The 18,547-nt window shown below is 34.0% G+C and overlaps 2 protein-coding genes across 2 annotated transcripts; one reads left to right on the forward strand and one right to left on the reverse strand.

Moving 5' to 3' along the window:
- Nucleotides 1-1,990: 1,990 nt before the first annotated feature.
- LOC133190993 (sperm flagellar protein 2-like) lies at nt 1,991-7,989 on the reverse strand. The gene is made up of 4 exons (XM_061326660.1): nt 7,970-7,989; nt 4,759-4,930; nt 2,379-2,504; nt 1,991-2,120 (listed from the first exon to the last, which is right to left on the reverse strand). Exons 1-4 carry the CDS (start codon nt 7,987-7,989, stop codon nt 2,052-2,054), a joined length of 387 nt encoding a protein of 128 aa, XP_061182644.1. The 3' UTR covers nt 1,991-2,051.
- A 5,094-nt stretch (nt 7,990-13,083) lies between these two features.
- Nucleotides 13,084-13,407, forward strand: LOC133190995 (craniofacial development protein 2-like). The gene has a single exon (XM_061326661.1). The coding sequence runs from the start codon at nt 13,084-13,086 to the stop codon at nt 13,405-13,407; it is 324 nt and encodes a 107-aa protein (XP_061182645.1).
- The last annotated feature ends 5,140 nt before the right edge of the window (nt 13,408-18,547 follow it).

The raw sequence follows: 18,547 nt of genomic DNA on the forward strand, positions 1-18,547 counted from the left end.
AGATAGGTACAATGAAAGGGAGGTGGGGTGGGGGTTAGTTCTGTTTTAATTGTTTCAATATTTTGACCTTTTAAAGAAAAGAAACTATCATTCAGGAAGTGGGACGTTCAGTCATTGTGATAATTAAGCATGAGGTTATTTTATGAGGGAATGAAACATGGTATAAGATATACATGTTCCACAAAGAAACAAAAAGCTTTCAAAAAGTGAATACAGTTGAACTTCGGTATCTCAAACACTGATATCTCGAATACCATGTATATGTCGAAGTGAATTGGAAGTCCCAACCACTTATTCTTTAAGTACCGTATATTCGCCTATACGTTGGTCTTTTGGGAGTTAAATTTTGGTCCAAAACTCTATGTCCGACTTATAGGCGAGTTATAAAAAGATTGGTATTTCAGAGGGTCAAGCCATCTAATATAAGCTTAAATAATACAGCTGATTTATAGGCGGACCGACTTATATACAAGTATTTACGGTATTTAACCCTCAGTATCTCGAATACTCGGATACCTCTAAGTTTTTTCTTGGTCCCATTGAGTGAGAGATAATAGGGTTTGACTGTATTAAATCTTTATAATATACCAAAACTTGACATAAAGGAGACTGGAATATGGTGAGGGCATCTTAATTATAGCTGATAAAGATTATTCATGGATGACATAGCATGTGGAAAGGTACAGCCTCTGGACAGTATATGTAGCTATATAATCATTATTTGTATTGACATTGGGAAATCTAATAAAATTTCTAAATGATTTCTTTTTTCTTATTCATTATGATATTGGATCACAGAAAGATAGAAATCAATGGGGAGACGGAAAATGCCATATAGAGCAGCAAGGTTTGGTTTCAGAATGTCTTTTATACATTTATTGTTCGTGAGTGATGGGTAAGACAGCAACTTTGCTTAACAGTTATTTTTTATGCCCACGAAAAGGAGAACTCTATATTAATAATCAACATATGATGATTGTTTATATAGCAAATACAGGGCGGTTCCTTAGGCATTAAGAATATGCAATATGAAAGGAAATGTCCCATTTTTCTCAAGTCAAAATTCTCGTGTGATTTGATCTTGCTGAGATTTATCTGTGTATAGAATATAAAATGATCCTTTTCTGAATTCAATATAATACGAACTAAGAGGAAAATGAAGAAAAATTATATTAAGGTCAAGGTCAGATGGAACATGTACCACAAAATTATGACAGATGAATTGCTTTCATTAATCTGAATCTGCATTTGAAGTTTTATCAATTTTTTTAAAAGACTTTCCAACTGATAAAAATGCAATCTTGGAGAGGTGTGGTCAAAGTCATCTTAAATATAAAAGTACAAATATAAAATAGTTATCCTTGGACCAAGGTAAATGGTGTGGCTCATGAACCTCTTGTAATATGTCTATATGCATTGCCTATAAACAAACAATTAATACCTGTAGCAGTTACATGTATCATCACTTTATTAAGCAACCAGAATTACATTCCTCAGATTTTTATCACAGATTACATGTTATCAATCACGAAAAATAAATGCTTTCAGTCTTGTAAAATGTTAAATAAAACAAATTAAATAAATACACATTTAACATTGATATATCATTAATAAACAGTCTCTAGGACTAAGTTACTGTTGACAGCAGATAACAGGAAGTCCACAATGCCAGCGACAAATCCAAAACAAAATGCAGTAAAATATATATTTTTTGCCTTAGCAGTTTGTGTTGGTATTGAATTTGCCCCTCCCATCACTTCAAATCCCATCAACAAGTGCTGATCACAGACAAATGCAGTGCCTCTGGTATGCGAGGGCGTCACGGGTCATGTGACATCCATCACAGATTGCAAAGCGTATAAACAGTTCACACCAAAATTATGCTATTACTAAATACTATAATAGAAATAAATCATTTACATATGTACATTTTAAAAATCATATGCCTTCTAAATAGGCTAAGTACATATAGTCTACTTTTCTTCTGTCCAAGTATATGCAAAAAAGGAAGAATCTTCTAAATTATCACTTCCTGAAGCATTTGTTTTCTTCTATTCCATTGTTTTTGTGCTGTGGATATCCATATCTTGGGTTGAATTATTAAGAATTCCACGAATATCCTACAAAATAATAATTAAAACCATAGCACTTTTTTATATACATGCTACTTGCCAGTACTCGGGATGCATAATAATGTCTTCAATTAGGTCATATAATTGTACGCGCATATTTCTGTAGAGGAGGTTGAATATATATGTCATTTTAAAAATGTATAGTCCAGATTGTACAAAATTCATTTCCATTTTTCGGGCATGTTTGAAACTTTGGCAAGAATGTAGTTATACATGTATAGAATTTTTTAGTTATTGAGTGCTGACCAGAGATTTAAATGTTTGACAGGCAGCCATTACATCTTGTATGAGGAGATGTACCACAAGGACTTTGTAGGGAAGAGGTTCTAAATTATCACTGCCCAACTCCTGGTACACACTTGACAGCTTCTCCTGTAAATAATCAACAAACTCCAAATCAAAATTAAAACTTGAAGGAATCCGTTACTATATGTGTATCCTAAAAGTACACCATCTCAACCAAAAAAAAAAAACGAACAAGATTATTAAATGCATTCATGCATGCAAATTCAGATATTTCTGATAAATGTTGATTACAATTCTGAATTCTGACTGGTTCATATGAAATACTTTTACTGGATCTACAAGTAAAATGGGTGACTTAAAAAAAAGACCAAACGCATATTTATCAACCCACACTAAAAATACAGGCAATGAAAATAGATTTCTATATGTCAGCATATGTCTTTAGATAATGTCTAAATACCTGCCAAATATCTCGTTGATATCTCAATTAACAAAAAGTTATGCCCAAAAATGATGCTAAAAATGTCAGGAGTGCAAGACCTTTTTGTGACATTTTGAAATTTCAATATTTTTTGGAGATCTGTGAAATAAATAATAATGCTTTATGTTGAAAATAAAGACTTTCCTGATAGTATTCAAAGTATTGAGCTTTAAATGTGGACTGTAGTAACTTTTGTTTTATCGAGTTGTGATCATGGCTAACGTTTAAAACAATGTTATACCATGTCAGGAGTGCAACAGAAAATGTAGTGTTGCCAAAAACCATCAATTGTAAAATTCTGAAAGAACATTAAGACAAAAAAGAATTTTCAAAGTGTAAAACAATAACTGATATACATTTTAAAACTTAAAAATGTTATATAAATCACAAGCAGCATTAATGAGTGTCAAGTATATGTCAAGTATATGTGCATACCCAATAATGTCAGGAGTGCAACATTTGATGTTTTTCTCCCAAGCCTGAAAAAAAACTATTATCATTATATGATTTTCTTATTTTTATTTTGGATAATAAAGACACAAAACATTTTTACTTAATAGATCTATCAATTACAGGATCTATCTGTGCTTCAGATCTATATTTCTATGGTCAGGAGTGCAACACATTTTTTTGAAGATTCAAGTTGTGTGAAGAAAACACTTCTATTCATACTTAGAAGTATTAATTAATTAAAAATGATCTTTTTGTATAATTTAATGCTAAATTATTGACAGTTTAATTATTAAAATCCTTCCTTTTTCAATTTTATCAATTCAGATGAGTTTTTATCTTTTTTGTGATTATTTTAATGAATGTTAAAAATAAACACACTAAAAATTGTCATAAAATTCAAGTAATTCTTCCTCAACTTCACTGAAACAACAGAACAAGTTCTTATGTAATTTTATGTAATGTAATTTTATTATGTAATTTATTACATGATTACATTAACTTAATTTACTTAACTAATTTAATTAATTTTAATTTAATTAATTTTAAATAAAAGTTAATTAACTTAATTTATTACATTATAACATTATTCAGTTAACTTATGTAATTTTCACTTCACAATTCTACTTTAAAGGTCCCAGTGCTTTTGGTCAGGAGTGCAACAAATATGTTAGAATTATAAATCATCCAATAAGAATAAAAATAAAGAAAAAATGATGAGTAAAATTTTTCTGGTGGGTTACTGTGTTTGTCCTCCTTAGGAAAATATGCTATAAAATATATTTTATCTTCTAAATATACATTTAAGCTAGTTTTTTGGGCATAAATATGGAATAATTCCAGACAAAATGTGAATTTTAAATACTTTCATCTGTTTTAATTATGAAGAATTGGACTATAAATATTGTACAATTTCATCATCACTTGATGTTGCCAACACTTTATGAATTTTTGTGTTCTATGGTTTTAATCTTATATTTAACTGCAGTCAGGAGTGCAACAAAACTGTTTTATAATTACCAATGCTTTTTAACTATCTTTACTAAAAAATAAGTGGAAAAAAATGTTTGATACTATTTGATGTTCAAAACACTATGCCTATCAACAAAATACAGAAATTTTACAGTCAATTCAGGGAATACTTTTCATCATATAAAACAATAATTTCTTGTGATTATGTATTTTAGAAAGTCTTTTAAAGTGTATTGATATTTTCTTTTTACAAAAGAAATTTTACTAATAAAAAATCTGAAACTTTTTAATTCAATTGTCTATTCTATTGTAACTTCAGGATTTTTAACTAGAATGCATATCAAATGTGATGATATAAGTGAAAAATATGTTATAAGTAGTTGAATTTTTCCAAAACATTTCAGTTTGGTGGTATTTTTTTTTAATTCACCCAAATATTGGACTGAACAGAACTCTCTTATTAGTTCAGTTACTGACCTTAGATGTGGCATCCTCTGGATCAGCTGATACACTATCACCACTAGCGTTCTCTCCGTGGTGCAACACTTGATAGAGAGCATTCAGTGGTACTCTGGCATTGATGGCATCCTCGGGAATGTCAGTAGGTACTGGAGGTGAGGGGGAGGGATCCTCCACAATATCAGGATTACTGAAGTAAAAAATTATAGTACATACTCTAGATAGCAAACATTCAAATACTAATTTATGGATTGCACTCTCTTGGTTTGAGTAATCAGAAACACTTTTTTATGCCCCCGTATCGAAGATTCGTGGGTATATAGTTTTTGCCCTGTCCGTCCGTCTGTCAGTCTGTTTCTCCGCAAAAACATTAACCTTGCCCATAGCTTTTTGATTCGTTGAAGCTATGGCTTTCATATTTCACATGTGTATTCCTTGTGACAAGACCTTTCTTAGCGTACAACCATATTTGACCTTTTGACCTTGACCTTGGAGTTTGACCCAGTTTTGCAACATTTTACCAAACTTTAACCTTGGCCATAACTTCACATGAACAGTTGATTCTAGGGCTTTCATACTTCACATAGGTAATTCTTGTGACAAGACCTTTCTTTGGATACCAACAACTTTCACCCTTTGACCTTGACCTTGGAGTTTGGCTTACTTTTAGAAATCTTTGACCTTGGCCATAACTTTTGAACGGTGGGAGCTAGGGCTTTCATACTTCACATATGTAATTCTTGTTACAAGATCTTTCTTTGGATACCAACAACTTTGACCCTTTGACCTTGACCTTGAAGTTTGACCTACTTTTGGAAAACATTAACATTGGCCATAACCTTTGAACAGTTGGTGCTAGGGTTTTCATATTTCACATACTTAATTCTTGTGACAGGACCTTCCTTTGGATACCAACAACTTTCACCCTTTGACCTTGGAGTTTGGCCTACTTTTAGAAATCTTTAACCTTGGCCATAACTTTTGAACAGTTGATGCTAGGGTTTTCATACTTCACATATGTAATCCTTGTGACAAGTCTTTTCTTTGGATACCAACAACTTTGACCCTTTGACCTTGACTTTGGAGTTTGACCTACTTTTGGAAAACTTTAACCTTGGTCATAACTTTTGAAGTTGGTGCTAGGGCTTTCATACTTCACATATGTAATCCTTGTGATAAGACCTTCCTTTGGATACAAACAACTTTGACCTTGATCTTGACCTTGGAGTTTGGCTTACTTATGGAAAACTTTAACCTTGGCCATAACTTTTGAACGGTTGGTGCTAGGGTTTTCATATTTCACATATGTAATTCTTGTGACAAGACCTCTTTTTGGATATCAGCAACTTTGACCCTTTTACCTTGGAGTTTGGCCTACTTTTGGATAACTTTAACCTTGGTCATAACTTTTGAACGATTGGTGCTTTGGCTTTCATACTTCACCTGTGTATTTCTTGGGAGAAGGTCTTTCCCTGGACACCATTAATTTTGACCATTTGATCTTGATGTTTGACATACTTTTGAAAAACTTTAACCTTTTCCATATCTATTCAATGATTGCTGCTAAGACTTTCATATTTCACAGGTTTATTCATCGAGACAAGACCTTACTTTGGGTACCAACATATTTGATTTGCATTTGAGAAAGTTTAACCTTTGTTATAAATTGCCATACTGGGCCATCAGTGTTTCACAAACACATCTTTTTAGTGTGTATTTTTGTTATTTCAGATAAACTACCAGCACACAAGTATGCAATAGAACTGACTAGCCAGTTCAATTGAAAAGCAAGTATACTTTTTTTAATAACAACCAACACATGTATTATTTTGTATAATAATTTTAGTTGGGGAAGGAATTTAAAACCTTAGCCAAACTATAGATAGATTGATTCAGAATTTTTTAAGGTTTTAAATTTCTTCCCCAACTAAAATTATTATTATCTCCAGTCTGTCATAGGAAACACACATGTACATGTAACATGATAAAATATATTGTAAATCATTTCTCTTTAATTCTGAGCTCAGATGCTAAGATGTTTTCTTCTTGACTACTATGTTCTAAACTGTTTTTGCTTTTGATAATTAGGAAGATTATTGTCTTCAATTATAAGGACAAAATTTCATGATTTCCTGGTTGTGTTCAACTTATGAAAGTACTTTGCATGAAAACATTTGGTTTACAATAATATAAACCTACCTTCAGATCTACTTTGTGCCCTCATATCATTTCGAGGTAATGGGTCAAAGAGATTTTTTCTGAAGTTCCAAACAAAATTTAATACCGCTTTTTAATAAAAGAGGGGCAAAATTCGGTAATCTGGAATGCATGTAACACCATGATTGGTATGAAATGGAGATTGGTAAATGAAAAAGATTTAATTCAAAATAATTTAGTTAAGGTTCACAGTTATGTGTCAAAGCCTTTAGAAATATCAAGCAGTTGTTTGAAGGACGTTGAGAATATCATTAAAGAAAAGACCCACATGTGCTGACAATCTTTTGTGAATACCTTAGCATGCTTTTAGTTCTTTAATGAAAAAGTGATTGTTTTGGCATTGTTTTGACAGAACTTTCCTTTCATTACAGTTAATTCTATTTCTTTTAATCCATCATGAAAATACATGTATAGTGTACCTTAAAATGTGAAATTTGAGTATCGACCATGGATGCAGGGTTGACAGTATTATGTTAAACTGAATTTGTTTTTGAAGTACAAAAGATTTCTGCAGAAGTAGTTTTGAAATGAATTTACATATATGTTATCTCAAATAAAAAACATTCTTCACAATGTCTTATGTCTGTTGTTTTTGTTTTGTTTGTTGTCCCCCGTTTTTGCTAAAGCGAGGGAACATTTAATCTCATTCGTCTGTAAGTCTGTCACAAAAACACTGTGACAGAGATCGGGCTCGGGATGTCTTTATACATTACGTCAGCCGGACTTTATCGTAATGTGATACGATAGCGGCCAAGGGTAGTCCGGGTATACATCAGTATATATATGAGCGTTCAGCAGGAAGCTGGCAGTTGCCAGTCGGAGCGCAGTGTAGACGGTCGTTGAAGGCACAATGGTGAGGTACGGCGGAGGTTAATAAGGCTTGTAATTAATACAGTATACGGTGTCTAGTATACTGGGTTTACGTTATTCAGGTTAATAAAGTTGTAATTACTTTTCCTCGAATTTTATTAAGATCTGTCTGTGTACAGGACAGAGACCTCGAGATCCGTACCTGTCCTGGTACTGATACATGCAGGACACAGACCTGTCTGAATACAGGACCTATCCCGGATTTGAGACCGTACCTGTCCTGGTACTGATACATACAGGATACAGACCTGTGCGAGACCCATACCAATAATTGTTTAAAGATAGTTGCATGCTTTACGTTTAGGAAGCTCTAAACACTAATGAAAAATGCTTTTTGGGCTTTGAGAAAAATATATCATATAAAGGTGCACATATTCAGTGTATCTAGTTCATTTTCAACATAGGGTGCCTGCCTTATTAATGTTCAAAGATAGTGAACTATTGGTGAACAGAAATCACTGTTGTTTACTTGCATCGGGAAAATTAATGGAAAGAATGTATTCAGTTACTTAATTAATCTTGGCTTAACATAACATTAAGAATACTTTAATTCATAAGAAATTGTGTCATTAACTGTAGATTCCCATTTATACTATTTTTCTTCTTAGGGTAGATCACTCTAACTCAATAAAACTAACCTACAAATAGAACTCTTTAGTGTGCAGTGTTTAGAGCTTCCTTAAGGACAGGAAATCCTAATATTATTTATATGTATATACTGACTCGTTTATTTTCACATGCTTTGTCACTTATCATTTCTAATCATTTGTTTAATTAATTGTCCCAAACACGTTACAACACTAATTTTGATCATAACTTTTATATGACAAAAGATGGGTTTTTCATATTTCACATGTACATTACCTGTGATAAGTCCTTTCCAAATAAAATATGATTGAACATCGAGTGTTTGACCTTGACCTTGAATTTTGACCTTCTTTTAAAATATTTCAATATTGATGATATCTTTTGAAAGAGAAAAAGATAGGGCAATCAGATTTTGGAACGCAGTTCGCAATTTGCAATTCAAAAGTGAACTGCATTCTAGAACGCAGTTCGCAATTCAAAATTTTAACATAAGTCATGGGGTCTGAAATTTTGAGGGTAGGGTATTAGTGGTCAGTTACCACTTCTATGAAAAAATGGTGATAGTACCATCTCCAGTTTCCGAGATATAGCCCTCCAGTGTTTAGGCCTACTATATAATACTATATGAATAAAGATCGGGTTAGGTGACATCGAATTCCCCTGTCCCGGAGTCTGAAATTTTGAGGGTAGGGTATTAGTGGTCAGTTACCACTTCTGTGAAAAAATGGTGATGGTACCATCTCTAGTTTCCGAGATATAGCCCTACTATATGTAGATCTCCTATAAATAGCAGGCAAATCCCTTCCCATTATTCTTCTCTCTGGGAAAACACCCTGGATTTTATACAAAACTGTGTTTTGCTACCACATGTAATACTAGTGAATAAACATCGGGCTTGGAGACATTTAATTAATATACACAAGAACATTTTAAAACACTAGTCTCATAACTTCCTTCATATTACAACTTTTAATATTTTTATTGTGGTGGATATGTTACATTTATTTTTTCAGTTCTGTAAACTTTTTTCTTTAACTCTAAAGGTATCACTAAACACCTGAAGGGAATACTAGACAATTAATCAATGAATGAACTCCTATGGTTCCATCAATGAATGAACTACTATGAAATCATCTCAATTGAACTTTTAATTCCTCACAGCATTGTAAATCTGATGTACATGTTTTAGTTATCATTGAGAAAAGTAATTGTCAATTTGTTTAATATTTTGATTTTTATTTCAATAATTGTAATGTTATCCATTTTTGAAATTTCATATTTATTTATGGTCATTTCAGAATAATATTATTTCATAAAAATTCTTAAATAATCTGTCAACTAGAAATAAACTGAATACATGTACATGTGCGTGATAAGTAATTCGGGTTGATAGGTTGTTATTCAAGTCTGTTAACATGGTCGTCAGAGAATAGAATACATACACTATACATGTAAGAGGAATGATTTTTTAAAAATCTACTTTAATATACATTTTTTCAAATCATTATGGAAACATTTCAATACAGTGTATATTGAATTAGATTAATGTTTTCAATTTATCATTAAAGACAGACCATTTTATTGACCTTCCAGGTGAACATAAGGATTTTTCTTCCTACATGAAACTAAAAAAAATGAAAACAATTCTGAAAAGTTATTTCACATGCGTCTGAATTCCACTCAAGTGAATCTAATATTCAGGCACAAAGAATCAGAGAAGGGGGAGGGATTGCCCCCCCCCCCCCCCCCCAATTTTTTCAGAATGTAATTTTAGCAATTTCTAGTTTGAAAATGTTCATTGAAAGCCTTGTAACACCCCCTCTTTTTTATACAGTATAGTTAAAATAATCTCTCCTACTTGAGTGGACAAGGTGAACATAACATTCAGGCCCATAGAATCAGGGTCGGAGTGTAGTCCGAAATATCTGACGTTTTCCAGGCTCTTTTCACGATTTTGATATTTTACGTGCCAGGAAAACTGGCACGTAAAATATCAAAATCGTAAAAAGGCCAGGAAAACGTCAGATATTTCGGACTAAGGTGGAGTGGGGTGTCCTCCTCCTTCAATTTTCATGAACGTAATTTTTTTTTTTTTTTGCAAGTCTGGTTGCCCTACCCCCAACTTTTTGATACAGTAAAGTAAAAGGAAATCCCCCTTATATTATTAAACTTTTTAGGGGTTCATCAAAGATATTTCTAAGGTATTTTGTCATTTTTGCCTCTTATGATGCACCATTTCCCCTTTCGATGTTATGACTGACATTAATTTATTCTACAATGCACCAAAAATAGATTTCAAATGCAAAATTAATACTGGTTATGCTTATGTTAACTCCGATTCTCTCACTGTGTTTGCCTAGGACTTGAGCAAATGTAAACAAGAAACTTGACATGTCTCTTTATCAGTTTGTATCAATTTAATCGTTGAATCATAAAAAAAAAACAATTATTGCTGGGGGGTTTTCTGTCAGTACGATGATTTTCCATGAATAAATCTTTTACCCCTCAAGATTCTGAATCAGCGCATTGACTTTGAAAAAACAGCAATAATTATATAATGTAATGAGATCAACATATCATCGATAGCAATAATTATATAATGTAATGAGATCAACATATCATCGATTTATTCCCAATTTAGCTCAGGTAAACATTATGGCCAATAGGTTTCTTGATTTATTTTATTTTATTTTATTTTATTTTATTTTTTTTTTTTTTTTTTTTTTTTGGCCCCATAAAAATTTAAACTTTTAATCTACAAGGGGTCATTATTCTACGGGGGTCATTTTTCTTCACGTAGGGTATGCAGATTTTTAGGGTGATGACACTTTTTCTACGGGTAAAAGGGTCATTTTTCGATGTCGAATAATGACCGGGGGTCATTTTTCGCCGTTGAATAATGATCCAAAAAATGACCTCGGTCATTATTCTATGGGGTTCTTTATTCGTCTTTACACAGGAAAAAGCCATTGTTGTACTTGGACTTTTTCTTGGGTCATGAGGGGGGAGGCAGTTTACTTGCTCACTTGAAGAGGAGGTAGGTATTGCTGCTACAGGTACTAAAAAAACCTTTCTTTTCATGTGTTGCATTCACAAAGATGAATTCCATCTGAAATACTTAAATTGCCACATGTGACATGCAAGTAAAACTCAGTAGCATAAAAATGCATCCTGCATTTCCATGTTAGAAATATTAAGAATTATTTGTTATTTGGAGAAGCTTTCTTTCTCTCATTGATACCTCCTTCATCCATCTCAGAATGTGTGAAATTAAAATTCTTTATCCATCTGTCAGATTAGTTAGCTATGATTGAGCCTCACTTTTATGTTGCCTTTGTATTATCCTTCAACAATTTGGCATCAGTGTTAACTCATATTTAGCTCAACTGGACCAAAGGTTCAAGCAGGCTTTACTGAACACCTAATGTCTGCCCATATGTCTGTCTGTCCTTCTGTTCACATTTTTGACTTTGGACTACATAAATTCCTTTTTACAGGTAATATGGACTTCATTTCACAAATTCATACCAAAGCTTTTTGTGTTTCACGGGGGGGGGGGGGGGATATGTTTACAGACAAAAAAACTATAAAAATGCTAATTTTTTCACCAATTTCAAAGGGTTTTACAACTAAAACATTGAATCTTATTAATAATATATGTTTAATTTTATAAGTGTAAAACATAAGAAAAGATTAAAGGAACATTTATTCATATCCAAGAATATTTTAAAATGTCTTGATGCTTTAAAGCCCGTTTTCAATGGAAAATATCGTCTACCCCCCCCCCCTTATTTAACAGTTGGAATTAGGGTTAATTAACTAATTAACACTGGCATCAAAATTAGCAGTCAACTACCATTGAACTGTTCTTTGCATTCAACAAAGATTTTACGGCCAAATTGACATTAGTATTGAATGAAATGGGTGTAAAATGTAGGCGGGAATCGAGAGTTAGCGTGCGTACTTTTTTAATACTTCCTCGTTGTTGGTGTAAATACAGATTTAAATGTCTGTGTTGTACACGTATATTTTATCTCAGACACAGTATCATTGTCTGCTAAATGTTGTGTGATGCGTCTAGTGTGTTGGTGTTGGTGTCTGTGTGCTTGTCACCTCTCGCTTTCAGCCCTCACCGCTGGCTAGCAGCAATGCGAAAAGGGAAGCAATTTGTAAGTCTTCCCCTGCCAGTACATAGCCTCTCCACAACAAGTCCTGTGCGATGCCTCCACGTGGAAGCAGACGGATACTGGGCACCTTTCGGCTCCAGGCTAACTTTGCAAGGGCGCACGGGAAGATGAGGCTCGAAAGCCTTGGTCGGCAACTCATCTAGGAGAGAAAACTCTGATCACAACCCGGATTTAGTAGGAGACCATTATCAACTACTATGTTGGTCCCCCAGACATAAATTTGGAGGTTGGACTTGAGGCTAATCACCTCTTTCCATAAAAAACAAGTGAATACGGAAACCGTTACAACAATCAGTACCACTGAAGGAAGGGCAGGTGCGACATGCGATATTCCGGATGAGGACTATCTTCATTGGGAATTCGAGAGAATGACGGCAATTGGGAAAAGCCGAGAGGACCCTAACGGCCTGAAAGGAACGCAGATGCCACCATTACAACACCTAAAAACATCACCAAGATCGGATGTTGGAACGTAAGAACAATGTTCCAGATTGGGAGAAAAGCTAACATCGTAAGAGAGTTTAATAGATATAAGCTGGACATTATGGGAGTGAGCAAAGTAAGGTGGACAGGCTTTGTTGAACTAAAGACAACCTCTGGAGAGACCATCTTGTACTCTGGAGCTGAGGAACATCATAGAGGAGTAGGACTTATACTTAGCAGGAAAAGCCGACAAAGCTTGATGGAATGGAATCCTGTTAATGACAGATTCATCAATGCACGCTTTTTCTCCCGCTTTACTAAGCTAACATTAATACAAATATACAGCCCAACAAACGAAGCAGATGAAGGACACGTTCTATGAACAGTTACAGAGAGAGATTGCAAAAGTGCCAAAGCATGATATACTGATGGTAATGGGTGATGCAAATGCAAAAGTTGGAAAGTAAAGTGAAGGATGGGAAAGAGTCATGGGACAAGAGGACACTGGGACTATGAATGAAAACGGCATGAGGTTAGCCGAAATGTGCGCTCTAAATAACTTAATCATCTGTGGAACCCTCTTTAAGCACCTTGACATACACAAGCTTACATGGGGGAGTCTCCTAATGGAAGAGATAGGAACCAAATTGATCATGAAATGGTGAATGGCAGATACAGGTAGTCTATATGCGATGTAAAGGTTATGCGTGGTGCAGATGCCAATTCAGATCACCATCTAGTACTGGCTAAAGTAAAGATAAAACTCTGCAGAAACTTAAAACCAAAGGAAAGCAACAGGAGGATGTATGATGTCAACAAGCTGAGAGATCCAAAAATAAGCAAAGGATTCCAGCTTGAAATAAGAAATAGGTTTCAGCAACTGTCTAATGAGGAAAACACAGTCAACGAAAAATGGATCCTCGTGAAAGAGGTATATAATGAAACAGCAGAAAAGATCTTGGGCCAGAAGAAGAGGAAACACAAGACTGGTTTTCCACCTTAGAAGACCTGGATGATGCAGACGAATTTGCACTTATTTCCAGCAAACATAGCGACATGCAAGAAAAGACCAGGAGATTGCATGACGTCGCTGAGTATACGGGCTTAAAAATTAATGTAGACAAGACAAAAAGCATGAGAATGAATGGAAAGAAGAATGTTTGCATCAGGTTAAATGATAGGTTAAATGGTTAAATGATAAGGAAGTAGAAGAGGTTGAAACATTTCTCTACCTGGGTGCCACAATGGACAAGACGGGAGGAACTGAGACGGACATAGGGAAAAGGCTAGGCTTAGCCGGGACTGCTTTTGCATCCCTTACCAAAGTATGAAAGTCAGCACAATACGGCACAAAGACCAAACTTAAGATCTTCAACACAAATGTTTTATGTGTTGCTGTATTGTTCTGAACTATTGAGAACCACCGAGAAAGGCGATGAAAAGCTGGACACCTTCCATCGGAAAAACCTTAGGAGGATCTTAAAAATACACTGGCCTGAAAAGATATCTAATCAGCAACTGTATGACAAACAAGATCCATACCTCTATCAAGGACGATCAAAGGAAGGAGATGGAGATGGATAGGCCACATCCTCCGAAGGGAAGGCAGCTCACACATAAGAACAGCTCTCACATGAGCCCCCGAGGGAAAGAGAAGAAGAGGAAAAAGAACACCTGGCGACGCTCCGTTGAGAGAGAAAGGGAAGAACTAGGTTGGAGCAGCTGAAAGGAGGGGCAGGTTGTTGCTAGTGACCGCCGTAAGTGGCGTTCTTTGTTGAACGGCCTCATGCGTCCTCCGGGGCACGGAGAGGATAAGTAAGTAAGTACAATATCATTAACCTGATACCACAAAGTTCATAATTATGTTTCTTGAACAAAAGAATAATTATGGAGTATCTAATTTTTTTTTCTAATCATTTGATTTATCAACTGTATGATTGTATAAACTTCTGTTTGTGATAAATTCAGTCTTCTGGGGCATTTTATAGTTTGTTATTTAACCCAGAAATTTCAGGAATGTTGCCTCCTCTCTCCTCCCCCACCCCACAATTGCCTTTCTGCAAACTAAATTGACAAGATAGATCATATTTCCCAGTAAGTAAATTTGGCAAACTTTTATAGAAAGAGAGAATTTTGTTTCTTCTTACTACATGCAAAGCTTTTTTAAGGGGGATGTGCAATCCATTTTGGATATATTGTGGTCTAAAATAAGAAATACCAAGAATGTACTTAATACTTTACTAGGGTAAAGATTTTGTGACCTCTTTGAGTGACTAGGGTAAAGCATATGTAAAATGTCATTTTGCTTGTTTCAGGGTTTAAATTTAAAAAGTGTTAACGTTATTTCAGCAGAATCAGAACGCACTCTTCAGTAAATTCATAATTCATTGCAACAAACACTGTGTAATTGAAAAATTCTCAGTGCGCTGGCAATTTCTGTAAGAGCACAATGGCCTATTTTTTTTTCAAATCTGTTTATGTTTCTGTTTATAAAAAAAAGAGTCTTGAAAAGTCTTGATTTAGATAACGGCGGAAAACTTTTCAAATATCTACAGATCAATTAAAGTACCATCAGTGAAATGTGAAAATAACGAACAGAAATCATACTGAAAATCCAATTTAAACAATACAAATTATGAGCATATATGGACCTCTGAAAAGTGAAAACAGAGGTGGGATAAGGTGCCATGCAGGAATGAGCATACCCTGTCGACCTGTAAAACCTGCCATGTACTCTTTGTCATGATAAGATAAATGGGGGAAAATGGTCTACTAATTCGTATGATAGACGTCAGTCAACATTCGACATGACGATAGACTGTATTTGCAAACAAGGTCATTGTTTCAAGCATAGAATTTGCGAAATGTCGAATTTAAATGCGGTGGTTGATATCATTGTGTCATTAACTTATATATACTCTCTCGATTACTTTTTTTGTATTTAGATTTGCATATTATACAGAAAATGTTATTTTACTAGCACTTATACGCTTAACCCTAGATTGAGAAAAATGGACAAAATAAACTTTGTTGTACCTAATGAAAAACTTTGGCAAAGCATTTGTCAAATAGTAAGATAAATGCAGATTAACCTGGGCTTCGATTCAGAAAACTTGTGTGAGTTTTTTTTCATAAAAATTGCACCTAAGTACTTAACTATGAAAAAATTGGTATTCAAGCATTCAATAAATTATTCTTAGAAAATCAAACCACTTAAGTTCAATCTCCTTAGCAACGCAGAGAAATTCTTTCCGAACAAAAAGTGTGCTCTTTTGTAATGGAGGTGTTTAGTTCGACTACTATCTTACATCATATTTGTCAATTTTTTGTAAATAGCTATTGATGGAGCTATGTCGTCATCAGTGCACATTGTAAATACATATTTATATGTTTCGTTTTGTTTACGGATTTATGAGATTGATCACTGTTCAATATCCTTACAATTTATATTTATTATACTTTAAAACAAAATCCGACAGTTGTTTCTATGTTTGCGATCAACTGTTAAAAAGAAGTCTTTTGCTGTGACCTTCAATTTAACAGTTAGATATATTGATGATGCTTTGTCATTAACAATATTTATTTTCATTCAAACATTGATTTGATATGTCCCATTAAACTCAATGAAAGATTCCACAGATTCTGACACATTTCATATTTAGATGTTTTACTCAAGAAAGACATTGATGGTAAACTAACACCTAGGCTTAAAAGATTATAAACGTGATGACTCCAAATATTCTATCATCAACTTCCCTTATTTGTGTAGCAATATATCATATTCACCTGCAATTAGGGTTTATGTTGCCAGTGGATTCGAAGATTCGTATGAACGATTTCTAAAACGACTGCGCTGCTGACAAGTAAGTTGATGATAAGGGTATCAACAATTTCGTTAAAGGCCAACATTTCGTATATTCTATGGTCAATGCAATGATCTTGTTAGCAAATACATTATGTTGTTAGCTCGAATGTTGACTGATGTCTTTCATTTAAATTGTTAGTTCATTATTTTCTAACTGAATTGTGAACACATTTTCCCTTTATCTGATTAAAACAAAGGATACGTGGCGAAGGTGACCGATCGAAAGATGATGCCTACTCCCCAAGGCACCTGATCTCACCTCTGATGTTTTCAGAGGTCCTTGTTTGCTCTGCTCACAATTTATATTGTTTAATTGGACTTTGAGCATGATTACTGTTTGTTATTTTCGCATAACATTTGATAAAAGTTTATTTCAATTACCCCCAATGCGGATTTAACTCCGTTACTGTCAAGTACCAACAAATGCAAATTAGATATAGTGACTCACCAATATTTGTACAAGAAAATGTTAAGCATTCTTGCCTAGATCGCCATCTTGGACTAGGGTAACGCACTTTACCATGTTTACCCTAGTCCGTTTCCACAGAGTGAACTGGTGCCTGGTGTAAGAGTATTGCAGTAATCTTATTTAAAAATTTTAAATCTAGGAAATACTCTTATTTTCATGGTAACAGGGCTCGAAATAATTGATGTCCCGCTGGTCTGGGGCAATGAATTTTCAATCTTGGCTAGTACTTTGCAGAGGGCATGTGTCCTTTGGGTCAGCATTTTTTTATGCATAATGAAATTCATTCACAGTCGGGCTAGTTAACTTGACAGGGTTATGTGTTCCAACTTCTGTTGTTTCTTGTTTTGTTAAGTTGTACTTCTAAATATCACAATATTTAAAACAATATTACTATTATTATTACAGTTTTGGGCCAGTCTTCTTAATATCTACTGACCCGGTGGGACAGTGAAAGTACTAAGCTGACCAGTAAAAATTCAAGGCGATAGCCCGAGTGACCAGAAAATAAAAAATAATTATTTCTAGCCCTGTGGTAAAGAATACAGCAATATAAAACAAACATAATATTTCTTTTGTGTCAATAACAAGAGAAATTGCACCCATAGGTATAATAATTAATAAGCAAGTGTGTGAAGAAGCATTGATAAGAGCATATGTCCAATCAGAGATTAATTGATGAGTTTAATGTAAGGAGATTTCTGGTAGAGCATCTCTGACTAAGCAGATGTTATCTATATTTGTTGGGAATTGGGCAGATGATTCTGACCTCTTAATTGCAATTGATAGTACATGCATTTGTCAAATGAAAATAGTTCTTATTCATTGGTTAGCCATTACATGTATTTTCAAAATAAATTTGGTATCAAGTTATTAAATTAATATGATATTGTATAATACTCTAATTTTTATATCTCAACAAGGAATTGCAGAGTGTCATGTCTCACTAAGATGACAGTTTTACAGTTCAAGAATAAAATAATGATTAGTATTTTGATGTTTTAATGGGCACTAGCATTGTTCATTTTTCATAAAAATACAGTAAACAAAAGTGTAAATAGGCATTTGTTAAACTCTAACACAACCAGTTGAGAAATGCATGATGTATAATTTGTTCTCATTAATTACTACAACATAGAATAGGCACTTTCAAACATTAGCATGGAAGAATCATTGGAATCTTTGTATCAG

The sequence above is a fragment of the Saccostrea echinata genome, unplaced genomic scaffold (assembly GCF_033153115.1).
Source record: "Saccostrea echinata isolate AGI-Se365-2 ecotype Australia unplaced genomic scaffold, CSIRO_AGI_Sech_v1 ptg000022l, whole genome shotgun sequence".
Taxonomy (NCBI): domain Eukaryota; kingdom Metazoa; phylum Mollusca; class Bivalvia; order Ostreida; family Ostreidae; genus Saccostrea; species Saccostrea echinata.

Bases quoted from the DNA above. Each gene is read 5' to 3' on its own strand.
- LOC133190995 (XM_061326661.1), top strand. From the start codon at position 13,084: ATGTTCCAGATTGGGAGAAAAGCTAACATCGTAAGAGAGTTTAATAGA.
- LOC133190993 (XM_061326660.1), bottom strand. From the start codon at position 7,989: ATGTATCAGTACCAGGACAG. The intron at 4,931-7,969 runs GTACGGATCTCG...TTTTTACTTCAG, and splicing joins ATGTATCAGTACCAGGACAG to TAATCCTGATATTGTGGAGG. The intron at 2,121-2,378 runs GTCAGCACTCAA...ATTATTTTGTAG, and splicing joins GTCAAACATTTAAATCTCTG to GATATTCGTGGAATTCTTAA.